Source organism: Pipra filicauda, unplaced genomic scaffold (assembly GCF_003945595.2).
Source record: "Pipra filicauda isolate LSUMZ 115617 unplaced genomic scaffold, ASM394559v2 scaffold80_size11013439_pilon, whole genome shotgun sequence".
Lineage (NCBI taxonomy): Eukaryota > Metazoa > Chordata > Aves > Passeriformes > Pipridae > Pipra > Pipra filicauda.
The window spans coordinates 4594225-4615421 of record NW_024104987.1 but is presented as its reverse complement, the minus strand read 5'-3'; the positions used below and the strand labels follow the sequence as shown (position 1 = coordinate 4615421).

At 41.0% G+C, this 21197-nt stretch overlaps 1 protein-coding gene across 4 annotated transcripts in view; it reads left to right on the top strand.

The window, feature by feature from the left end:
* ANKFN1 (ankyrin repeat and fibronectin type III domain containing 1) overlaps nucleotides 1-21197 on the top strand; it is a 132086-nt gene that overhangs the window by 74026 nt on the left and 36863 nt on the right. For all 4 annotated transcript variants that reach the window (XM_039390183.1, XM_039390182.1, XM_027749544.2 and 1 more), the window contains 4 exons: nucleotides 2128-2322; nucleotides 4181-4294; nucleotides 17886-17983; nucleotides 19484-19574. In XM_039390183.1, coding sequence (XP_039246117.1) covers nucleotides 2128-2322; nucleotides 4181-4294; nucleotides 17886-17983; nucleotides 19484-19574 — 498 coding nt within the window. The remainder of the gene's footprint in view (nucleotides 1-2127; nucleotides 2323-4180; nucleotides 4295-17885; nucleotides 17984-19483; nucleotides 19575-21197) is intronic.

The window sequence follows — 21197 nt, the reverse complement described above, 5'->3', positions numbered from 1 at the left end:
ACTGTGTTATCTTTTCAGTTACTCTTATTCATCATATACTCATGGTTTGGCTTGTTCATGTGAACCCAAATAAAAAATAAGATTAAAATTCCCACTGGCTGATTGGACACGTTTCCAAGACCTGACAAATGTGAATGTGAATCTTGATTAAACAGATAGAGCCAGATCCTTGGTGAGAACTTGAGCCAATGCCAATTCTCAATCACCTGAAGTTCTGGCACATAAAATCTCCTTCCCCGGTCCTGTTGTGCTGTCAGATGTGTTGCACACTTATTGTAGGCATGGATCCAGGAAATCCTATCACCTTTGGCCTCCCAGTAAACCAGCAGTTCTGAGGATAGCAGCAGATTCCAGGGAGCCTGCCCATATGTCCCTGATGTCCATATGAAGAATGATCCAACTTAAGAAGGATGGCTGCAAGCCAGCTTCTGAAAGCAAAGTCTTAGAGACAAACATTCTTCAAAAGCAGCCCTTTGGATGTCAGAGGTGTCGAGTAATTCTTTGCTCTCCTCCTGTGGCTTTAGAGATCCCAGGGCAGTTTTCACAGCAGTCCATAGAGTTATTCTCAGACTCTGCTAAACTTTGACTGTCAGTTATGAGAGACGGAGGGAAAAGTTAAAATAAGAAGCTTAGATTGGATAAAACAAACACTCTTTTCACCATCAGGACAGGGAAGCACTGGAACAGGTTGCCTAGAGTTGATGTAAAGCCTTCATCCATCCTGGAAAGTTTTCAAGACCAGCCTGGATAATGCCTTCAGTAACTTGGTCTGACCTCTTGGCTGAGCCTATTTCGAACAAGGTGGTTGGACTAGAGGAGGTCCTTTCCAATCTGATTTGTCCCATATGATCCCAGTTTGGAAAATAGCACATTCATATCTGCAGACATATTTGCTCCTGTGGTGTTTTGATGTCAAAAACCCGTCAGAGCCTCGGTGCTTCATCTGGTACAATTTGATGTTTTCAGAAATGTCTGGCTTGTGCGAGTGCTCGGTGCAGCCTGTGCAAGATTCCTGCTGTTCCTGTGAAATCCTTGGGGAAACAAGAGCTGTCCCTACATAGCAAGCCCCCACCACTGCTAAGAGAAGCTGCATGTGGTAGGGCACTGGTTTTGGTAAACAGAGGCCTTTTAAATTAAGACTATCTCAGAGCTCTTCTGCAAAAACACCAATTACTTCCCGTGATTTCAGCATTTCTTCTCCTGTACACAGTTTCCTGCATATTGAACATCTGATCAGTACTTGCATTTCTTTTGAGATTAAACAATGTTACAAGTCCTATTTTCCAAACTGCAAATTGTTTGAACAATTTTAGGCAAAGAGCAACTCTGAAAATATGACTTGATTCACCACACTTCACTGTATAATCAGGGAGATTTTATAATCTGGTTTAGGGCAGTCTTGTGGACTTGGGATAAAATCAATCCTATTTTATTTTGTATCCTATATGATCTTCATTTTCACCTTTATGTAGCCCACAGTAGTTCATACAGGCAATCTGAACTGCTAAACATTAAATTAAAATTACCCTGAGCACTGGAGAAAAGAAAATCTCCGTGTCTCAAGCTGCTCACTGCCTGTTCAGAGAACTAATTAGGTATTACATAGGCAAAACTGGCACAACAAAAACCTGGAAAGGGATCCATTCTCTACCATCCGTGGCCCTCAGGCACAAAACTTTCATTCTTAATTTTGTCAGTTAGCTCTCTGTTTGTAGAGGTTTATATATTGTATGTGTTTATAACCAGTTTTTTTTTTTTTTTTTTTTTTTTTTTTTTTTGTGAAAGCTTATGATCTTATGGCAAAGCAGGGGTTGGAGAGAGAGAGGTTATTGCTTTAGTTTGGTTTTCATATCCCACTAACTTAAAACACAAATGCAATTTCAGTCTAATTAAGACATTTTTAAGCATATGAGAAATACCAGCAGAAAAAAAAATGTGCTAAATTTATTCATGTTGCTAATCCCACTTAAGGGACCAGATCTTTAAGTGGTATAAATTGGCTCTAATCCACTTGATGACAAGATAACTACTGGAAAGCAGAGCATTCAAGGATTTGACCTTATATGTGCTTTGCAGAATTTTGTCGCCACCAAGAAAATACTTTTCCCCCCCCCCTTTTCTTGGCAGTTGTTGACATGGAAAGCAGGTCGGTGCATTTGAGCACGTTGGTCCAGGAGGCCCAGCAGAGAGTGACTGAACTGTCTGCACAGGTGGGGAGCGAAGGGCTGGGCACCGACACGGCGGAGAGGGAGAAGCAGCTGAAGGCCTGGGAGTGGAGGGCCAGGCTCTACCAGCGCATGAAGGCCGGCTACGAACACGCCCGTGAGTGAGAGAGGGGGCCAAAATTCTCCACAGAAACCCTACAGCTGAGAACATCCTGCAAAGGTGCTCTCACTGACTGACCCTCCCAAAGGTGCTCTCACTGACCCTCCCAAAGGTGCTCTCACCAACTGACCCTCCCAAAGGTGCTCTCACTGACTGACCCTCCCAAAGGTGCTCTCACCGACTGACCCTCCCAAAGGTGCTCTCACTGACCCTCCCAAAGGTGCTCTCACTGACCCTCCCAAAGGTGCTCTCACTGACTGACCCTCCCAAAGGTGCTCTCACTGACTGACCCTCCCAAAGGTGCTCTCACCAACTGACCCTCCCAAAGGTGCTCTCACCAACTGACCCTCCCAAAGGTGCTCTGACTGACCCTCCCAAAGGTGCTCTCACTGACTGACCCTCCCAAAGGTGCTCTCACCGACTGACCCTCCCAAAGGTGCTCTCACCGACTGACCCTCCCAAAGGTGCTCTCACTGACTGACCCTCACAGCGCTGAGAATGTCAGAGAGGGAAAACTGAGGCCTTTCCAAGAGTGGGAAGGGAATTGATGTTAGAACAATAAAGGACCAAATATCTGAGGGCAACAAGCACTTATCTCCTCAAGAGTGGGCTGCATAAACTGATGAGACCTCCAAACTCCTGGTTTGGGGTGTAATGATTCTGTCCTTACTTCACATTTACTCCTGGATCTCATTTAACATGTTCAGAGTTTAAAACCAGACGACTATAAAAGGACACATGAATAGGCACGAAGAGGGATGGGGATGTTGCCTTTTTCTCAGCTGTAATTTGATTATTTTTCACAAAAACTTTTTCTGTTTTGGAACAGAATTGTTCTAAACGTTTGGTCAAACAATGAAATTTCATTTTGCATATAAATATTGCAAAAATTTAATCTTCATTTTGGTAACCACTTGGTATCCATTTCATCAGCACAGTTACAAACAGAGTCACTTTAAACAGTCGTACAAGTGAGTGTTACCCCAAGTAAATGGAAATTTGGGCCCATGGGAAGGAGTAAACAGGACTGAATTGTTTCACATGCAGATCTTTTAGCTGTATCCTATTTGATGAAATACAATCATTGCCATTAACATTTTTACAACCATCTTTATATAAATGTACTTACAAATAATTTCCCCAAATTTATTGTATTCTAAGGTTACTTCCTCAAGACAGATGTAGTGCTCCCTCTATTAGATACTAAATACAGGAAATGCAGCAGTAGTGAAAGGTAATATACTGATTTTTTAAATCAATCCCAGCAGTAAGTCATGACATTATGTGTTTGATTTCTGAATTGAGTCTGATTGATATTCTGTGAATTAAGCTTTTTTTTTTTCTTTTTTTTAAATCGAAATGTTAGGCCTCAATTGACAACAGTATTTTGGAACTATTACACAGAAACACTTGTGGAATTTGCAATTTTTGAATCACAATAATGTAAAAATGTTTTCTGCTATTTGATAAATTTGAATTTGCTAGTGAAACCATAAAGGTTTAATTAGCTCTTTGTGGTTTTGTCCTTTCTCTCTCCTCCTATCCACCCCAAGAGATTTATAGGGGCTTTTCATTGACATAATTAGCATGAATCTGTTTTATTGGGTTACATATATGCAGGAAGATATTTTTAACTGAAAGGAGCCAAAAAACCCATGATAGAAACAAATGGTGTCTGCAGGATATTGTTAGCAGGGGCACTAATTAAAATGCTCAAAAGGCAGAGAACACAAACACCTACAACCCGAAGCTCACAATTGCAGGGTGATTTTCAGTGGGTTCTTTGAAGACCCAGAAACATTGTTTGAATAGGATTTGTTGTGCTGAAGAGCTGATGTTTTCTCTTCTCTCCCAGGAGCCCCTGAGGCGCCAACCAATGTCTGTCTCATGGTAACAAGCAGTACATCACTCACTGTCACCTTCCAAGAACCTCTGAGTGTCAACTCAGCTGTGGTGACCAAGTATAAAGGTACTGGATTTAGACATCTTTCATTTGCCTTAACAATGTACAAAAATTGGAGGGTTAAGTATTTATCTACAAGGGATTATGTTACAATGCAAGTGATGCTTGAATTTATTTTCCCAGTAAATAGCCATAGAAGTGGAATTTTCTTACAAGATTCCCCAAAGACAAGATTTGTTATTAAGAAAAAAAAAAAAAAAAGCAAAATAAATTAACCAAAAGCTTTCTCCAGGAGTGCTTTGAAGGAGTTTGCTTGACTCACTGTGGTTAGGACATCAGCTCAATGACTGGGTTGAGATGAGCAGTTACAAAACACAAACTAACTTTTGGTGCCTGTGGGCTCCTGAAACCATGTGTATCCTTGCAAAAGCCAAACCCACACCACCATTCCTTAAAGGAATGCCTCTGGAAGCTGAAACTTTTGGCAGAGGCTTCATACAGCCCAGCTAATTAGCTATTCCAGGGCTGCCACATCATTCTTGGAAGAGCAATACATTTGGGGTGGCACCAGTTAGTTGCAAAGTGGAATGAATAAGAAAATGCTTCCATCTGAATAGCCCTGTTGAATAGAAATGGTTTTAAAACAGAATTTCTGTTCCACAGGAAATTCCAACATTAAGGAAAAAAAAAAGTCTCATTGAAGATTAGAACAAAAATGAGAAATTTTAAAATTTCCTGTTTAAAGGAACTTCCAGGTTTTCTCAAATGTTTGGAACAGTGAGTTCTTCAGTGCTAAGCAAAGTAACCCACAGCCTCCATCTTCCAAGTGGGAGCTCGAGTCAAGGGGCTGAGGATCTGAGGCCTTCATTGCCCTGCCCAGGGGAGTCAGGAATGAGGCCCCTGAAAGTCCTCTTAGTTATTTCCCCCCAGTTTCTCTCTTAATGCTTCCTGTTGTGTTTGTTTCTTCATATTAATCATGAAAAACTCATTTCAGAGGTACTTGAACCCCAGATTTCCACAGCCACAGCAAGAACCCTCCTTGGCTGTGTGGTGGGTGTGGTGGGGGAGTCTGTTCCGTGTTTCCATGGGGGGATGTCCCAGGGACTGTTTCAGCAGGAGAGATTCAGAAAGACCCAGTGCATCGAGGTCCAAAAGCTCCTGGAGCTCTTCCAAAGGTGGGACATGCCAGTGCACAGGCTCCTCTGGCATCAAACACAAAGCACCTTTTCCTTATCCTGGAAAAGGCATATTCTCTTTCTTTCCTCCTCCTCTTTCTGGTCAGCAATTCCAGTCATCCCTGCCTATGCCCAGCAAAATAATTTTCTACATTCTGTGAAACAAACCCAACCACCCAGACACCACTGAAGCCATCAAAGTGATTCTATTCTTCAGTAGAAGGTAAATTACTGTATTACACCTAGTCAGCTGGGCAATGCTGCAGGAAGTGTGATTTTCAAAAACATCAAAGCCCTTTAAAAGCCTAAATCTAATTTTCAGCAATGGCTTGGGTTGCCAGGAAACTAAATTTCATTTAAGGGCTTCCTACTGCCTGATTTACTTGTGAAAACAATACTTGGGCTCCTGAAACACCAAAGTTCTCTTGAAAATATCAGTCTGCTTTTTGTAATACATGTATTGTAAACAACCTTGAAATACTGCCCACCCTCCATTTATAGTGATTGTTGATATTTTCACAGGAAAGCAAATTTCCAAATAGAGCTAATTTTTAAAAATAACTGTCTAAGGGCTGTAGTATTTTTCTCTTGGTTATTCATTTGAGTTGAGTCTGGTTTGTACCATGTCAGTGCTGACCTCTTTTTGGTCAGCACCACATTCAGAGAAATTTAATCCAACTTGACCTAACTTTCTAATCAGACCAGGTAGCACTGCCCTGGATTTTGAATTACCCTCACTGGTGATCATTTTATGCTTTATCAGGTTGACAGTTAGTCTTGCCAGAATGTTCTTTTTAAATCCATTATCCCAGGAGACTCGCATATTTATGGTTAGATAAAAAGGAAAGATCATTAATAGCTCCTTTTGGTGACTTTCGGGAATTAATTAAGCATTGGTTGTGGAATTGTTTATTACATTATGGAGTGAGATTCTTTGTGCTTAGTTTGAGGGGTCATAAAATGAACCTTTCAAATGATCATTTGCAAGAATGATTAGAACCAGCTAGCAATTACTAGCCCTGAAAGGAGAGCTTGATAACATTGTGTGAGGATCTTTTTAGTCAGATATATAAACCTCCTGTCCAGAAAACCATCGAAGCATTTTGCTAATTCAGGGTAAAAAAAAAAAAAAAAGGCTTTTAAGGGTTTTTTTCTCTCAATACTTTACCATTTCTTTTTCTAAGCAAATTAAGATTCAGGAGCATTTGCAGCAGCGTTTAGGGAATACCTGCTCATTAACAGAAGCTAATAATGTTCTTTTCTCTGGACCTGAACTATAGGGGATAAAAACTGACATCAATTCTGTTCAGTTTAGTTTAGTTCACTGAAAACAATGAGAAACTGCCAATTCCGGTTTTTTTCTGTGTCATCTTTTTTTTTTTTTTAATATATTTTTTCCAAAGCTGTATTTGCCCAAATGTCATTTAGAAACTGGGCTTGGAACGTTATCTAACTGTCTGCTGTTTTCCTGTGTGTGATCTTTTCCCTTGTTAGCTGTATAACTTACAAATAATAATACAGGAGAATAATACTTTGCACTCACTCTCTAACCACTAAAACCATCTCACTTCATTAGGAGATTTAATTTTAACCACACACGGTGAATGGGTATTGACTTTGGTGTCCCAGCTGGATGGCAGCTCAGTGACTGCATTCTGCTCAGCCATTGCTTTAAGGAGCCAGAATATTCTTTACTTCCTCTCCTGGATTGTTGTTTAATGTTGCAGGCACCATCCTAATGGCTCCCTTCAGCTTCCCTCAGGAGAAAGCTCCAGCGTGGTGGTGGCTGATGTGAAATGATTCCTAAGTATATTGTAACTCAGTAAAGTGTTTTGAGGCTGGAAGCAGACAGGCCCGACATAAATCAATAATAACAGTAATAATCTGCTCCGTGCTGGAGAAAGACTCAAAGCCAGGGACACCTCAGCCCAGCCAGTTTTAGAGAGGATGTGAAGCATCACTGTAACACTGAGAAGAAAAACCCCTGCCCTTGGCTAATGGTGCCCTGGAGCCAAACTTCACATCCCATCCTGGAGGTACTTACGGCCGGCTTTGGTTTTACATCTTTGAAAACACAATCAAAACGTCCCAGGCCAACATACAAAAGAACTTTGCCACAGTTTGAAGCTTTCTGTGAGCTTTCTGTTTACATCATCATATGGTTACTGCAGGAGCTGTTGTTATCCCAGAGCTACACCACTGGAACCAGCTCCATGAAAAAACAATCCCACAGCAACATAATCCAGACAGACATCACTCTACTCCTGGGAACAGTCCCACTCGAGCCCAGTGGCAAGTGCTTGTAGGGCTTTTAAGAACTCTTGTCTTTCACTAATCAGCCTTTCTAGGGTTCACATGTTCCACACAAAGCAGCACCTCTTTTTAGAGAGCAAAATTATAAATAATTTTAAGCAATTTTGTTGCACTTATTTTCTGTGCATTTTAAACAAGGTTATTATTTTGCTTTTGTGGTGAATAAGCACAGATAAACCTCCCCTTATTGCATAAATTTTTTTCATCCACTTCCCATTAGAAGTAGTCATAATAATGCTGTGATCCCAAAGTATAAGATAAGGGAGAAAAATGGACAGAGTGCTGATCATTACCTACTGGAAAGGATCACTATGAAATGGAAAAATCTCTGTTTATATTTTATTTACAATTTTTAAACAAACATCTATATTCCCCTTTGGAGAAAAAAATGAAACAGCTTGTATAACCCAAGTTGAGCTAATTTATTTAAGAGCCTGGAACTATTTATGTTTGAAGAGAGAGGAAGAGACACATGTTTGATGTAGCAAACAGAGCTAATCTTCTCTCTGTTTGGATGTAGCTGCGGACTTGGATGCCAAGGTTTTTTCCAGATAATGATGCTAAGCTGTCTAGGCCAATTTAGCCCATGTTACCTTTTTGTTTAGTTTGGTATTTTAGCAGAATATTTCATGTTTGTCAAGACTGCCCAGCTTCCCTCTAGGATTGCTTTTGGATGGAGAGAAGATTTTTTATTTTCAGTCAGTGTAGCTCCTAGAAAAAAAATGACACTGGCTTAGGTCAGGAAAGAAGGAGTTATGTCTTGCTTAAATTTTGAGAAAAGGTCATTCTCTGCCTTCATTCTTCCAGGGCAATTTGTGGTTCACTTCAGATTTTTTTTGCAGGAGAATAATTTAGATTGTCTTTAAATTACTAGTTTAGTCCTGGCTAGCTGTGCAGTAGCCAAAGGATGTTGCTCTCACGTGGATGCATGTAATGGGTTGGTTATAGTGCAGAACAGGCTGGTGCAATTCAGTGTTGTCAGTGGAATTCTCAGCTAAAGGAGCTGCCTTTGCACTCAGGATCAGCACCGGGGACCAGGGGTGAGGGAGCCTGACCAGGCTGGGCCTGTTTGAGATCTGCTCTGTAGCTCAAAACAAACCTGTATTCGAGATTCTCAGTTGACTTCTCACCCTGTAAATGGAAAATTTCCATTGAAAATTTCAGGGTGAAAAACCTCGAAGATTTTACAAAACCTATCTACAAATTTTGTGTGATTCTGCATGTTTTGTTCTCAGGGGTAATCCTTTCCCAACCAAAGAATCTCATCATTTTCCATGGGCTTCTGCTTGTCCCCGTGAGCACCTAGAAACAGCACCTACCACGTGTTTTGTAATTATGCATTTGATTTATCCATCAAAAGCTGACATTTCATGTTTGGAAAACATGGTGGGGGTTTTTCTGTGTCTCTCTAAGCAGATGCTGTGTCACTGCCTGATCCTGTTCCAGTCTGTGGTGGAACTGAGCATCATTCTGCACTCAACTTAGTCTTCAAACCCTTCTCACTTATTATTCAAAGTTTCTTTGTATATTTTGAAACTCATTCTTTCTTTCCTCAAAACAGTTCTTGCTCCATAAAAAGAGAAGAGAATACATTTCTTTGTAAGACATTTGAATTTATCCTGCTGAATAGGTGTGGTCTGATATTTTTTACAGTAGTTCATTTATGGCATTTTATTAGGTCTCCTGGGCACTTTATTTGCACGTTACATTTTGGTAGCTAACAGGACTGTGCAATTTGACTTCTATTTTTATGCCTAGCAAGTACAGAAATGTATAAAAGTTAAAACAAACCTTTCTATTTCTAGCTCCTCTCAATGTCTGTAGTATGTGCTGGACTTAACATAAAACTTAAAAACTTCTATTTCTTGAGTTTGCTACGTATTTAAAATCACCTTTGGACACAGATCACATATTAAATGACGGTGTAATTAACTAATGTACTTAATCAGACACTGGTTACTCGGTTGAATCATTCTTTCCTCCTGCTTTGTGTTTTATAAGGATTTTGAACAGCAGCTCAGGATAAATGACCCTGAGAAAACCCAGACATACAGGCTCTGCTTTTGTCTGCCTTGGTGTCTAAGGAAAAAGGCTCATAACCTAATGTTTTTGAATTTTAGACATTGCTTTGCCTTTTACATTTGCTTTGACTTACCAAAATTAATAAGTATTTATTAAAATTGTTTGCACGTGGCTGAGTGTTACAGCTCCCAGTCCATAGGTACAGCACAGGAGAGGGGAATTCCTTATGGTCCCTGGCAGGACTGGCACTCAAGACCTTCAGCTTCTGTCTTGAAGGAGGTTCCTGATTTAGCAGGTCTTTTGATTCATGGATTTGGGAATGTTTCCTCACTGAAGACTTAAACAAAACCAGAATCTCTTCAAAGGGTTTGAGGCAGTTTCCCTACTCACTGCTTTGTCTTAAGTCTTCTCTGGTCCATCATGGACTTTTCTGGACCATTTACAAGCATAAAATGTCTAAATCTTAGTCAGCTTGCCTCCACAACCTGATACTGTTCTAGTAACTAGATCTGACCCACAGAGCTGATACATGAATGTAAATTTGGAATCAGGCCTTTGGATCTGCTTCAAGCTCTTACTTGTGTATTGAGCATAAATTGCAGGGTTTCTTGCTTTCCTGCACGAGTGCCCAGTGAGTTCATGCATGAGCACCCAATCAGCCCCTGCATGAGCACCCATTTAATTGACTAATGAACACCCAGCTGGTTCACACACGAGCTCCCTCCCAGCTCATGTCTGAGCACACGATGAGTTCACGCCTGAGCACCCACTTGGCTCACTCCTGAGCTCTGGGCATATATGGCAGCTTCCAGCAGGCAGGGGCCACAGGGCTGGGAGGAGGTCAGGAGATTCCAGGTGCTGGTCACGACTGGCCTGGCTACATCTAAATGGGATGGAAAACTCCATCACTGAGTGTAACCCCAATGTGGAGACAAGGGAGGCTGACGGCAGAAAAGGAGGAGGAGAGGTGTTTGGCTTCAGTTTAGCCTGGGGAAGGTGGTGGAAAGGTGTTCACTTGAATGTTTGTTTAATTATGTTTTCTTTCTTCTCACTCTGAATGAGTGATTAGAAGTTTGTGTTAATTGGCACTAAATTAAATTAAGTAAAATATCCCCAGATCACAACTGTTTTGCCTGCAACAACTGGCTGCATTGCTAGGGAAAGGTGAAAGCTCTTTAAGTTACTGCAGGGATTCGTTTATAAAGAAATAAAAGCCTTAAATATGATTAATTAACATCCATGCAGCAAAGTCCCTCTTTCTGTCACAGGAGAACTAGAGGAAAAGGAGTGGAATCCCATTACACAGATTACTTGAATTAGTGTCTGTGTTTCCTTCCTCTGCTCCCCGTGCTGTGCACTGCTCTGCTTTGCCTCCTACATTGTGATCGATTACTTTTTTTGTTTGCATTTTCCCAACTGCTCACTATTAATTAGATTTTAATGTTATGTTTTGGGAAGAAGCTGGGCCTAACCCATGCGAGCCTCTCACAAACAAGTAGCCCTCAGGTCCATAAACTTCCCCACTGGCTTTGGCTGCCCAGATTACGGGAGTCAAATGCACCCACTGGGAGGGGAAATTTGCAGAATCCAAGCCAAGCTTTTCTAGGATGTGAAGCCTTTGCATAAGAACCTCATTTATTCTCCAATCCCTCTTCTAAAACATATTTTCTCCCACTTTCCTCTCCACAGCCAGAGTGGGATATGTTTGTCATTGCAGGGCTGAGAAACAAATCTTGGCTGTTATGATAATCCATTGTAGCTTTTTAACCACTGGCCCACATTGGAAGGCAATGTGCACCCACATGGCACATTTTCTTAGTTATTTATAAAATGCTAGGAAGAAATGTCATTTTCACTAGCAGAGAGGAAAAAAAAGTTCCTTCTTTTTGTACTGGAATAGCTGACCTTATTGCAAACAGATAAAGAATTGCTAGGATTTAGAAAACACTGATCAAATACTTGAGAAAAAAAGGTCAATAATTCTTTTTAATTTTCTCTTGGTGAGAATTTTATTAAAAAGCAATAAAAATAGTATCTTATAAATCATTTATATAATGTAGATTTGCTCTAAGATGAACTAGTGAAACTGTGATCAAGCAAAGATGTGTCTTTGGCACCCAGCCTGCTGTCAGAATGGTTCCCATAAACGTCAAGACATAAAATAGAGTGTTCTGGCCCAGGTCAAAGGAACATCCAGAAACAGGGCCACAAGAAAGGTTATTTAACATCAGGGGTTATTATTAGCGGGCGTAAAACCTAAAGGAGCCCACAGCTGTTGGGAAGAAGATTTACTGCAAATAAAGTATTTGATTATTAAAAAAAAAAAAAATAAAATCTCTGAAACAAGTCTCGTGAAGATTTATAGCCATGGAAGTTTCAAATGAAGATGTGCTCTCTAGGAATAGTCTAGGAATGCTTTTCTTGGTGCTCTGCCTGGCACTGCTCTGACTGTTGTTCTGATGAGAGGCCCTTAAACCCACCCGTAGCTCTTTCCCACTACACCCCAGCAGTGCTTTGTTACCTCAGGTGGGCACAGACCTGTTTGTTTGCATCTTTTTTCACTCCTCTTCAACCTTACTGATGCTTCTACTGATCCAGTACAAAGAGCCTCGAATAAGTGTACAGGAATAAGTGTATCGAATAATAGATAAACTCCAAAATAATGAACACTAGTATTGAAAGCAGTTAGAAGCTCAGGTTTTAATTTAAACGGTACCTAGAAATCCGAGTCCCAGGCCATGACTACTCTCTTTTAACTTCTGTGTTTGCACAAACTCCTCAGTGCCAAACATTTGTTTTTTCCTAATGGAAGCATTGTGCTGGGATCCCTGTCACTTCTGCCTGGTATGACTTGTCTTTCTCTTGTCATTCTTTGGAGGATTTCCAAACATGAGAGAGGCATGAACAGAGCCTGAACTCAAGTCTGAAAAAACTGGACTCCTTTCTGAAATCAGGCTGGAAAGAACAGTTGAAGGCACCAGGGAGGAGCTGACCAAATACTGCAGTGTTCTCCATCTGAGCTGCTGATACTCTACACCAACAAGTTCTGCTCTTCACTGGTGTTCAATTCTCTTCACTTGTTCTATACTTCTAAATATCTGTTTAGGTTCCTTCACTCTGACTTTATTCACACAAATGCCAGTGTTTAAATGTCCTTAAATCCAGATGCTAAGACATCATGGGTGTAAACTTTTAAAATTATTTCTTAAAGATCAGCAGGCAGAAAAAGTTGGTGTGAAGCAGTTTCTGGTGGTACCTTCTTTCAGTTTTACATTTCAAAGGCAGCTAATAAACAACAGGATTATGCTTGGAGGCCCTTGGAAACACAAGCCAAGATCACCTTATCCTTCAGCCCAGGTCCTGGATATGGGGAGGAGAGGAAGGAGCCAGAATCTTTGCTGCTTTAGCCTCTGTTAAAAGCCACAGTGGCATAATTCTTTGCTCAAGGTCACACAGCAAGTCAGAATGCAAGAATAAAATCCAGAATCCCAGCTCCATACACTGTTCTGTACACCCCCAACAAGCAGCAACAGAGCTCATGTCCCCTGGTCTAATTAATCTACTCAGCAATTCAATGAGTGATTTAAGTGCAAGCAAAAACAAACATCAAGAGAAGTGACAAATTCTACTGTGGCTCAGGCTGTTTACTTGACTCAGGAGAAGGTGCTTTCCTGAATAAATCTACAATAGGGTCAGGAGGTGTTTTGTGCCTTCCCTTTGCCTTTTGTCTGCCCGTCCATCCCTCTGTTAAGCTGTTTACGACGTGCTCAGCACAGCAGAAAGGTAGTGAGTGGGAAAGAAACAGGTGAAAATAAACTTCTCCCTTTATTTTAAAGAGCTAGAATTGAGTATTAAGAAAAAAAAAAAAAGAAAAAAAAAAAAACTTGGCCACAAGTAAGTTACATAACTTAAGCCAGTCTAAAATTATGTGCCAGCAATTTACATGAGTTTTATGTAACTGTTTATACTGCTGTTTATTTAAAAATTACTACTTATCTTGGCGACCGCAGCAACACATCGTGCATTCGCTAGCTCTGGAATACAGGGCACCTTCATTAAAACACATAGTCACCAATATATTAAACACACAAAAAACCCCTGCTCTGACATAACATGAAGTGTCAGATGGAAAGCCGCAACAGCAAAGACATTCAGCGTTCACAACAAAGCAGCCCTTTGGGGTGTTCAGAACAGGACTGGAACATGCTCCATCCTTAATTCACCCAACAGCTTTCAGGGCCTTTACAGCACAGTCGGTGCAGTCTACAAGACCAGCTCCTGTTCCTGGGCTCTTATAAAGGACCCTCTTCATCCTCGGGTTTCTATACTCGAGCGTGTTTATATTCAGCATTTACGTGCTGAGGTGAGGCAGCCTTTTGTTCTCTCTTAAAGTCCCAAGTACTTCAGCGTGACACAAATGGTTGGTAATTTCTGTTTACTGCCAGAGCTGTCTCCCAGCACTCCCACAAAGAGGGCAAAGAAGCAGCTAAATCTTCCTGATGGGTTGCTGTGCTCAAATTACCTAATTTTTAGATGCAGGTTAATCACAAGGGTAAGACCATTTATGTGTAGCTGTGTATTGGTACCAGGAAGATCTGTACAGAGCCAGAGTGGGAGCAGGGGCAACACTGGCCTAAAAAGTGTAACAGAGCTCATGGGATTTTGCCCCTTGTTTTGGGGCCTACAAGATGCTCTACCTCTCCTTCCTTCATTTTCCCATCTAGGAAATAGGAACACTGGTATCCACATCCTTCTAAGAGGTTTATAACCCAGTGAACGAGTACAGCAGAATATTATGTATTATTTTTAGGTGACCATTATGGTAGAAAGCTGAAATCTGTCAGTGTATAGCAGGAGACATAAACTTAAGTGATAAATTACTTCAGTTGATTTGCATTTCTTTAAAGCTAAAGCATGTCATCTTCTTCTCACTTGAATCATTAAAAATCACAGGGGGGAAAAAAGTTTGTTAAAATCAAAAGTAAGCAAAAAAATTCCAGAATTTGTTATGAGTTTCTTTACAACAGATATACTTTGAAACGAGGGGGAAAAAGAAGGCACTATTCCAACACAGCTGTTGAAAAAATATTTATTTTTCAGTTATGGAAATTTTTATTGAAACTGGGGGACGGTTTTTTTTCCAAAAGTGAGGTTTTTAAATAAATATATTTAAAAATTAAGTTTTGAGTAACTTTGGACACACCATCTTGTTGGGTAAATATCCTTTAAAAGGGGGGGGTGGTTCTCAGTCATAACGATAACCATAACCTGATCCACAGGCTAATATCGTACTCCTACGTTTTCAATTCCATGGGTCTCAGCCACCACAGGGCAAGCTAAAATAAAGTGAGTGCAAAATGCTGGCAGTCCTGGCTGTGTAATGAGAAGCACAGCTGGGCAGCCAGGGAAGGCTGGGCTGGGTGAGGGGGTCGGGGGGCACCCACAGGGGTGGCACCTCAGCACCTGGCACAGGACAAGCAGGGAGTAGTTTTCCTTCAAGGGATGGGAGATCGGTGTCACCCAGCAAGGGGAGGAGGGCCCTGCACGTGGGGGTTCACCGACAACAGGAGCTGGGGCAGCAGTTTGGCTTAGAACATGAGAGCAGAGCTGGGATTTACTGTCACAAAACCCATTCCCTGCTGTTCCTGAGAGGGCTTTAAAGGCCGAGTCTGCCTGTTCTCCCCTTGGAAACTCAGCTTCTCTCTCTGAACTCAGTGGTCCTTGATTATTTCTGAGAACAAGCTGCCATGCTGTTGGTAGTCCCAACACCAGTATCCTGGTGTTCCTGCTGGTCACATGCCTGCAATCCTGTGATATAACTTAGAGAAGATAACTTATCCTAGATAAGTTAACTCCTCTTCAGGCAGCGTGTCAGGATCTCAAACATTGGAGCCCTCTGTTAAATGCCTAATACAAGAGGAAGGGTTGAGAAGGAGACCCACATCAAGAACAGGGCTGCAATGCTTATCTGTGAAAGCCACCCAAATTTAAATATGCCTCTTGAACTACCAGCTTATGCTTGGGAAGTCTCCAGTCCAGAGAACAGTTAAAAATTTGGGAAGCTCAGAAGCGGCTTAAAGCCACTTCTTCCACCCTTGGCTTTTGTTTTGTGCTGCCTGAAGTGTGACCCTCCCACTGCCCCTCACATGGAGTGGGACACTCAGGTGTGCCTGGAGATTCCAGTGAGGGCAGAATTTGCTGGCAGAACCTGTCTCAAGTGACTCTGTCTTGCTCAACGTGAATCTTTGATAATAAAAACGGTGAGGGAAGTGACTCCAAGCTGTTGACAACATGTTCAGCAGTCTGAACAGGATTTCTCCTTCTGGTTTCTCCTGGAAAACAGAAAACATGTCTAAGTTTGCAGCATGTGTAGAGTGTCTGCAATGATTTAATGCAAGTGGAGTTAGAAACCTCGAAAATCACGGTTTACAATGGAAACTCTGACAGGCCATCAAGTTCAGTGTTACTTATAAGTATTCCTATAATTAGGTTGTCAACAAAACCCTAGAGTATGGTACCGTAACAGTCTCTGTATTTTCATACTAATGTACAGAGATAGCTGCCATTAAAGGTGGCAGCAATTAGCTATTTAAAACCTGTGGAAAACTAAAGAAACACGTAGTGAAAAAAGTTGAAAGACAATAGACAAAACCAATATTCTTTTCATTGCAGCAAACACAAAAATGTTGCAGATCATGCTGGGCATTCACAAACTGCAATCATAGACAAGGAGCTACTGGGGAGAAGGGGAAAATGAGTTGTGCTATTGATACTTGGCTATTTTGGAAAGAATGTGTTGGCAGTTAAATGTTGTATATGCTGAGCAGAAAATTCTCTGAAGCAGTTTTCTTTTAATATGAAAATACCAGTATGACACTGTCAGAAGATGAAAATTTCCCATGCTGAAATTAGAACACCTATATCCTCTTATCTATTCTAAATTATTGACTCCAGCACTAATGAATATGCAAATAGAGTATCTAAGAACTATTCTGTAAATTTAAAAGGAAAGCTTTGTGTTGAAATCTCTGCTTTGGTGTAAATCCAGGATATTAATGAGCTCTCCCAATTCCCACTGTAGAATAATTCAACAGATTCATTTCATAATGGTTTTGATAGGTTTTCCTGGAAGTTTGGGTCCAAAGGTACAAGTCACTAAATCCCAGAGGTATCACTGCAGGATCAGCCTTACCTCTAATCATGGCATCTGTCATTAATAAAGAATAATTTAAGAAAAAAGGCTAGTTTTCTACCTGCAGCCATCAGTTCCCCACTTGCATATATTCTTTCTTTCTTCAAATCACCCAGTAATTTCTCATGGTCTGATACTGTTTTATGTGCACATTAATTTTTGCAAGTACTGAGGAAGAGCACAGACAGCAGGACCACTAATTCCACAAGCCCTGAAGCAGGAATATGAGTGACAGGGGCACTTTGGTGAAGGTGCCCATTGTACTTCAGGCTGCAGGGCAGATGAGAGGGATCTGTCAGCCCAGCACCTCTTCATTCCCTCCAAAAGTGGACACAGCTTAATAGGTCCTTGTGGAGCTGTGTCATTTCAGTGACCACAGGAACATCAGGCCTGGACAGCAGAGCCAGAACCCACTGAAACCAATGCTGAGGCTCCACTGAGTGTCAGGTCTAGTCCAAGGAGGATATTTCTATCCAAATTAGCCAAGGGTAGGTGATGAAAGTTTTGTGGACCTGTGGAGCAAAAAGAATTCTCTGCCCATGCAGATCCAATGCAAACCAGTGCTTTTTGTTGGTTTGGGTGTAAAAACTGCCAAATGGCATTAACAGGCCCAATTCCTCTACCTTCTCTTTTCCACTACTTCTCTTTCTTTAAAAGGAAATTGTTTAAACGAGGGCAAATGTTGGCTGAAGGTAATTTGTATTGCAGTTTATTTCTAAGCATTCTTTCCTGAAAAGCTTTTGAACAATATTTTGCTTTTGTCTCCCATACACAGAGATATAATTTAATTACTGTGTAAAGCTTTCCAAAACATTACTGTTTAACATGACTTTTAGTATCCACACGGACTGGGAAAGTGCTAGGAGAAAAGCTAACCTGGGAGTGACTCAAGTACTTTGACATCTTTGCTTGGACTGGTATCTGATTTGATTTTCTCCTGCCATTTGTTTCCTAGTGGAATGGAGCTCTTCAGAAGACTTTTCTCCTTTGGCTGGTGAAATAATTATGGATAATCTTCAGTCTTTGAGGTGCTCCATCACGGGTCTCAGAACAGTAAGTGCCAGAGGACTCTTTAGACCTTGATGACCCCCGTGATACAAAGATGGATAATTTGCACCCCGGCCTGTTGGTAATCACTGCAGTGCCTTTCTTGGAGCAACATGTTCCAGTGATTGAGCACAATATGTCTGGTATCCATAATCCAAAAGTGACAAAGGAATAGACAATTCAGCACGAACCATTCCATGAGTTATCATTCAGAGGGGAGACTGGAAAAGACCGGAGTGAAAGGTGCTGTTTTCTGGATATGGGATAACCTTAGAGCAGATCAAAAGCTCTTGAGAGATCTAGTCCTGACTCTGATGACCAATACCTAAAATAACAACTCTTTCTCTTCTCCCTTTCAGGGAACACACATATTGGTGGAAATCATTTTAATTTTTGTTATTTATCTTTGTCTATCTGTTTTACACCGATCAGACCTGGGTCAGCAATGGAGAAAATTGATGAATATTGATACAGATTCTTAAGCAGAATCATTTTGACCATGTGTCTGAAAGTCTTTCTCCTACATTCAGTGCCATTGGTACAAATGAATTTTGATTCGCAAAATACTTGATGAAAACAAAGCCTCTCAAAATACAAGTATTCCCACCAGAAACAGCATCAGAGGGGCCAACTCAGCAGCCACTGAGCTGGAGCCTTTCCACTGAATCCACTGCACACTGACTCAGGCCTACAAAGTCAGAGTAGGGGGAGGTGTGGGTGTGGCCCTTGGGCAATGTCCCAAAATAGAGGCTCTCAAAATGAGAGAATAGAATAGAATAGAATAGAATAGAATAGAATAGAATAGAATAGAAAGGAAAAGAAAAGAAGAAAACCCTTTTTTGATACTTTTTTCTAGCCTTTTATCTGAAGAAATCTGTGATTTGAAGCACGCTCTTCCAGGGAGCTGAGCCACAATATGCATTTACTCTCTGTTTCTCATTTCCTAGCAAAAAAAACAGAGTAATTGTACTTAAAATGAAGCCAGCCAGCACAGCCACTTCCACAGGTACATGTTAAGATCAGTGCTTACCATGTGCTTGTCTATACTCTCCAAAGTATGTAACATATTTAAATTAAAAGTTAAGCCTCCAGAAGTGCTCTCTGCTGGCATAGATTTATGCATCAAAATCAGTGATAAAGGTCTGACTGATTTTAGTGGCAGCCAAATGAAGCTTCTCCCATTGCTGTGCTGGTAAAGAGGCTCTGTTAAATACAAGAGGGAAAAGGGGAGTTCCTGCTCTGCAGTCTGATTGTCAGAGTTCCCAAATTGTCAGATTTGGCAGAAGAGGCTGTGGTTTGTCAGCTGGAATGGGCGTGTTCTGATAACCCTGAGGAGCTCATCTGCCCTCGGATCTTTGCTGGTTCAATCTGTCACGGTGCATTTAAATTACTAAAGCTATTTAAGCCTCTCAAAGCAAACACCTTTGTGATGGGCTGCTCTGCACTTATTACAGCCAAGATTTTGAATGCAGTGATAGTTTTGACTCCAGCTGTTTCCATCTGCAGGGCCGGAGGTATTATGTCCATGTTTCAGCGTACAACATGAGAGGATGGGGACCTCCAAGGAAATCTACTCCTGAATATGCTTCTCCTTCAAGTAGGTTGAGTTTGTCTGCCCTCCTAGTTTGATTGGTGATGGTGCTTTGTAAGAACTCCTTCCTCTTCAAAGAACAGAAAAAGAAAAATATCCCGGAGTTCATGATGTAGTTGTCATGTCCTCTAGGAGTGAAATAAATAAATAAAAACTCCCCCAAAAATGAGCAAAATAATAATATATTTATGTGATATTTATGTCTTAGCTTGTATTCTTCTCCAGTCCTTTGACAGAACATTGTTGTCTAGTCATTAACACTTTAAAAAAATGAGAAATATTTTGACCTTTACTTCTCTTAACAGAGTTCTGATATATGGAATTTCATTTTTCAGTACAGGAATGGATCAAGAACTGAATCTGAGCTGCTGAAAGCAAAACACTTACATGTATCTCATGTAATTTTGTATTCTGCCTTATAGCATTACAGATCCCATTCACTGGACCATTCTTACAGCATCCTGTATGTCAAATACTCTAATGTGGACACACATGTTGACAGGATCTAGCCTGTAAGCACTGAAATGTTCCAGAAATGTCCAAAAGCCTTTTTTCCCCTTCCAACCTCTGACAGGTTTTCTCAGACTCCATTAGGACTGTGATTTGTCATTTGTAGTTTTTTAATCTATTATAATCACATTGTATTGTTAGTTGCTTTTGCAGACTTAGTGTTCCCTGCCAAACTGGCTCAGTGGATTACAGCTCCCCTTGTATTGATTAATGCAGTAAAGTGAGACTTTTCCTTTTATTGCATTAACACTAGCATTTATTAGGCTAATGTAGCAATTTAATAACCTTGCATGCTAATGTGAGAAAATACAGCAAGCTGTACCTACTCTCAGTAGTCCTAATGGAGAGGGTTGGATAGACAAGGCTCTTGCAGTACCATTGGCCCATTTTGCTTCAAGTTTGCTCTTGTTTGCTGCAGAATAATACCAGAATTAGGCTAAAGAAATGCTCTGCTGGAGAACAAAAATGTGCCGCAATCATGGGACAAGTCTCTATGTGGACAACTGAACAACTCAGTGATGTGCAATTACCTTGATTATAGCCAGGTATAACCACTCAGGACTGGCCCCAAAAGCCACAGACTTACATCAGCTGGGGGACAGACTCTTTTACAGTAGCTGCAAGTTATCCAGCTAAATATTCCCAAAGAAGGGACACTCCTGCTGCATTTAGGCTGCATTTAGGACTGCAGCTTTGTATGATGTGAATTCTGCATCAGAGAGACAAGATGTTATTTACCACTGGAGTTACTGGAGTAACTTCAGAACTTCTTTACCCATGTGACTGCCTCCACCACTGGTTTTGAAAACCAGCAGATTTGTGCTTGGCAAGAAGGCAGCAATCTGACATTATGCCACTGTTGAATAACAAAATATGGCCCTAAGCTAAAATTAAAATGTGAATACATTAATACTCTGCAGAGTTGTCTGTAACAGCAGCCAGAAGTTTGTGCAAGGGAAATGAAAGCTTCAGGGCCTAATGCTGATCCATCCCAGAGCATCAGAGGTTTGTGACATCCTTGGAGATGTGTCTGTGTATCAGTGAACACTTGCCACTGTCCTCCTGGTTTTCCCCACACACAGGAGCAGCCTGGAAGGTGGTGGCCAATGTTGTGCAGCT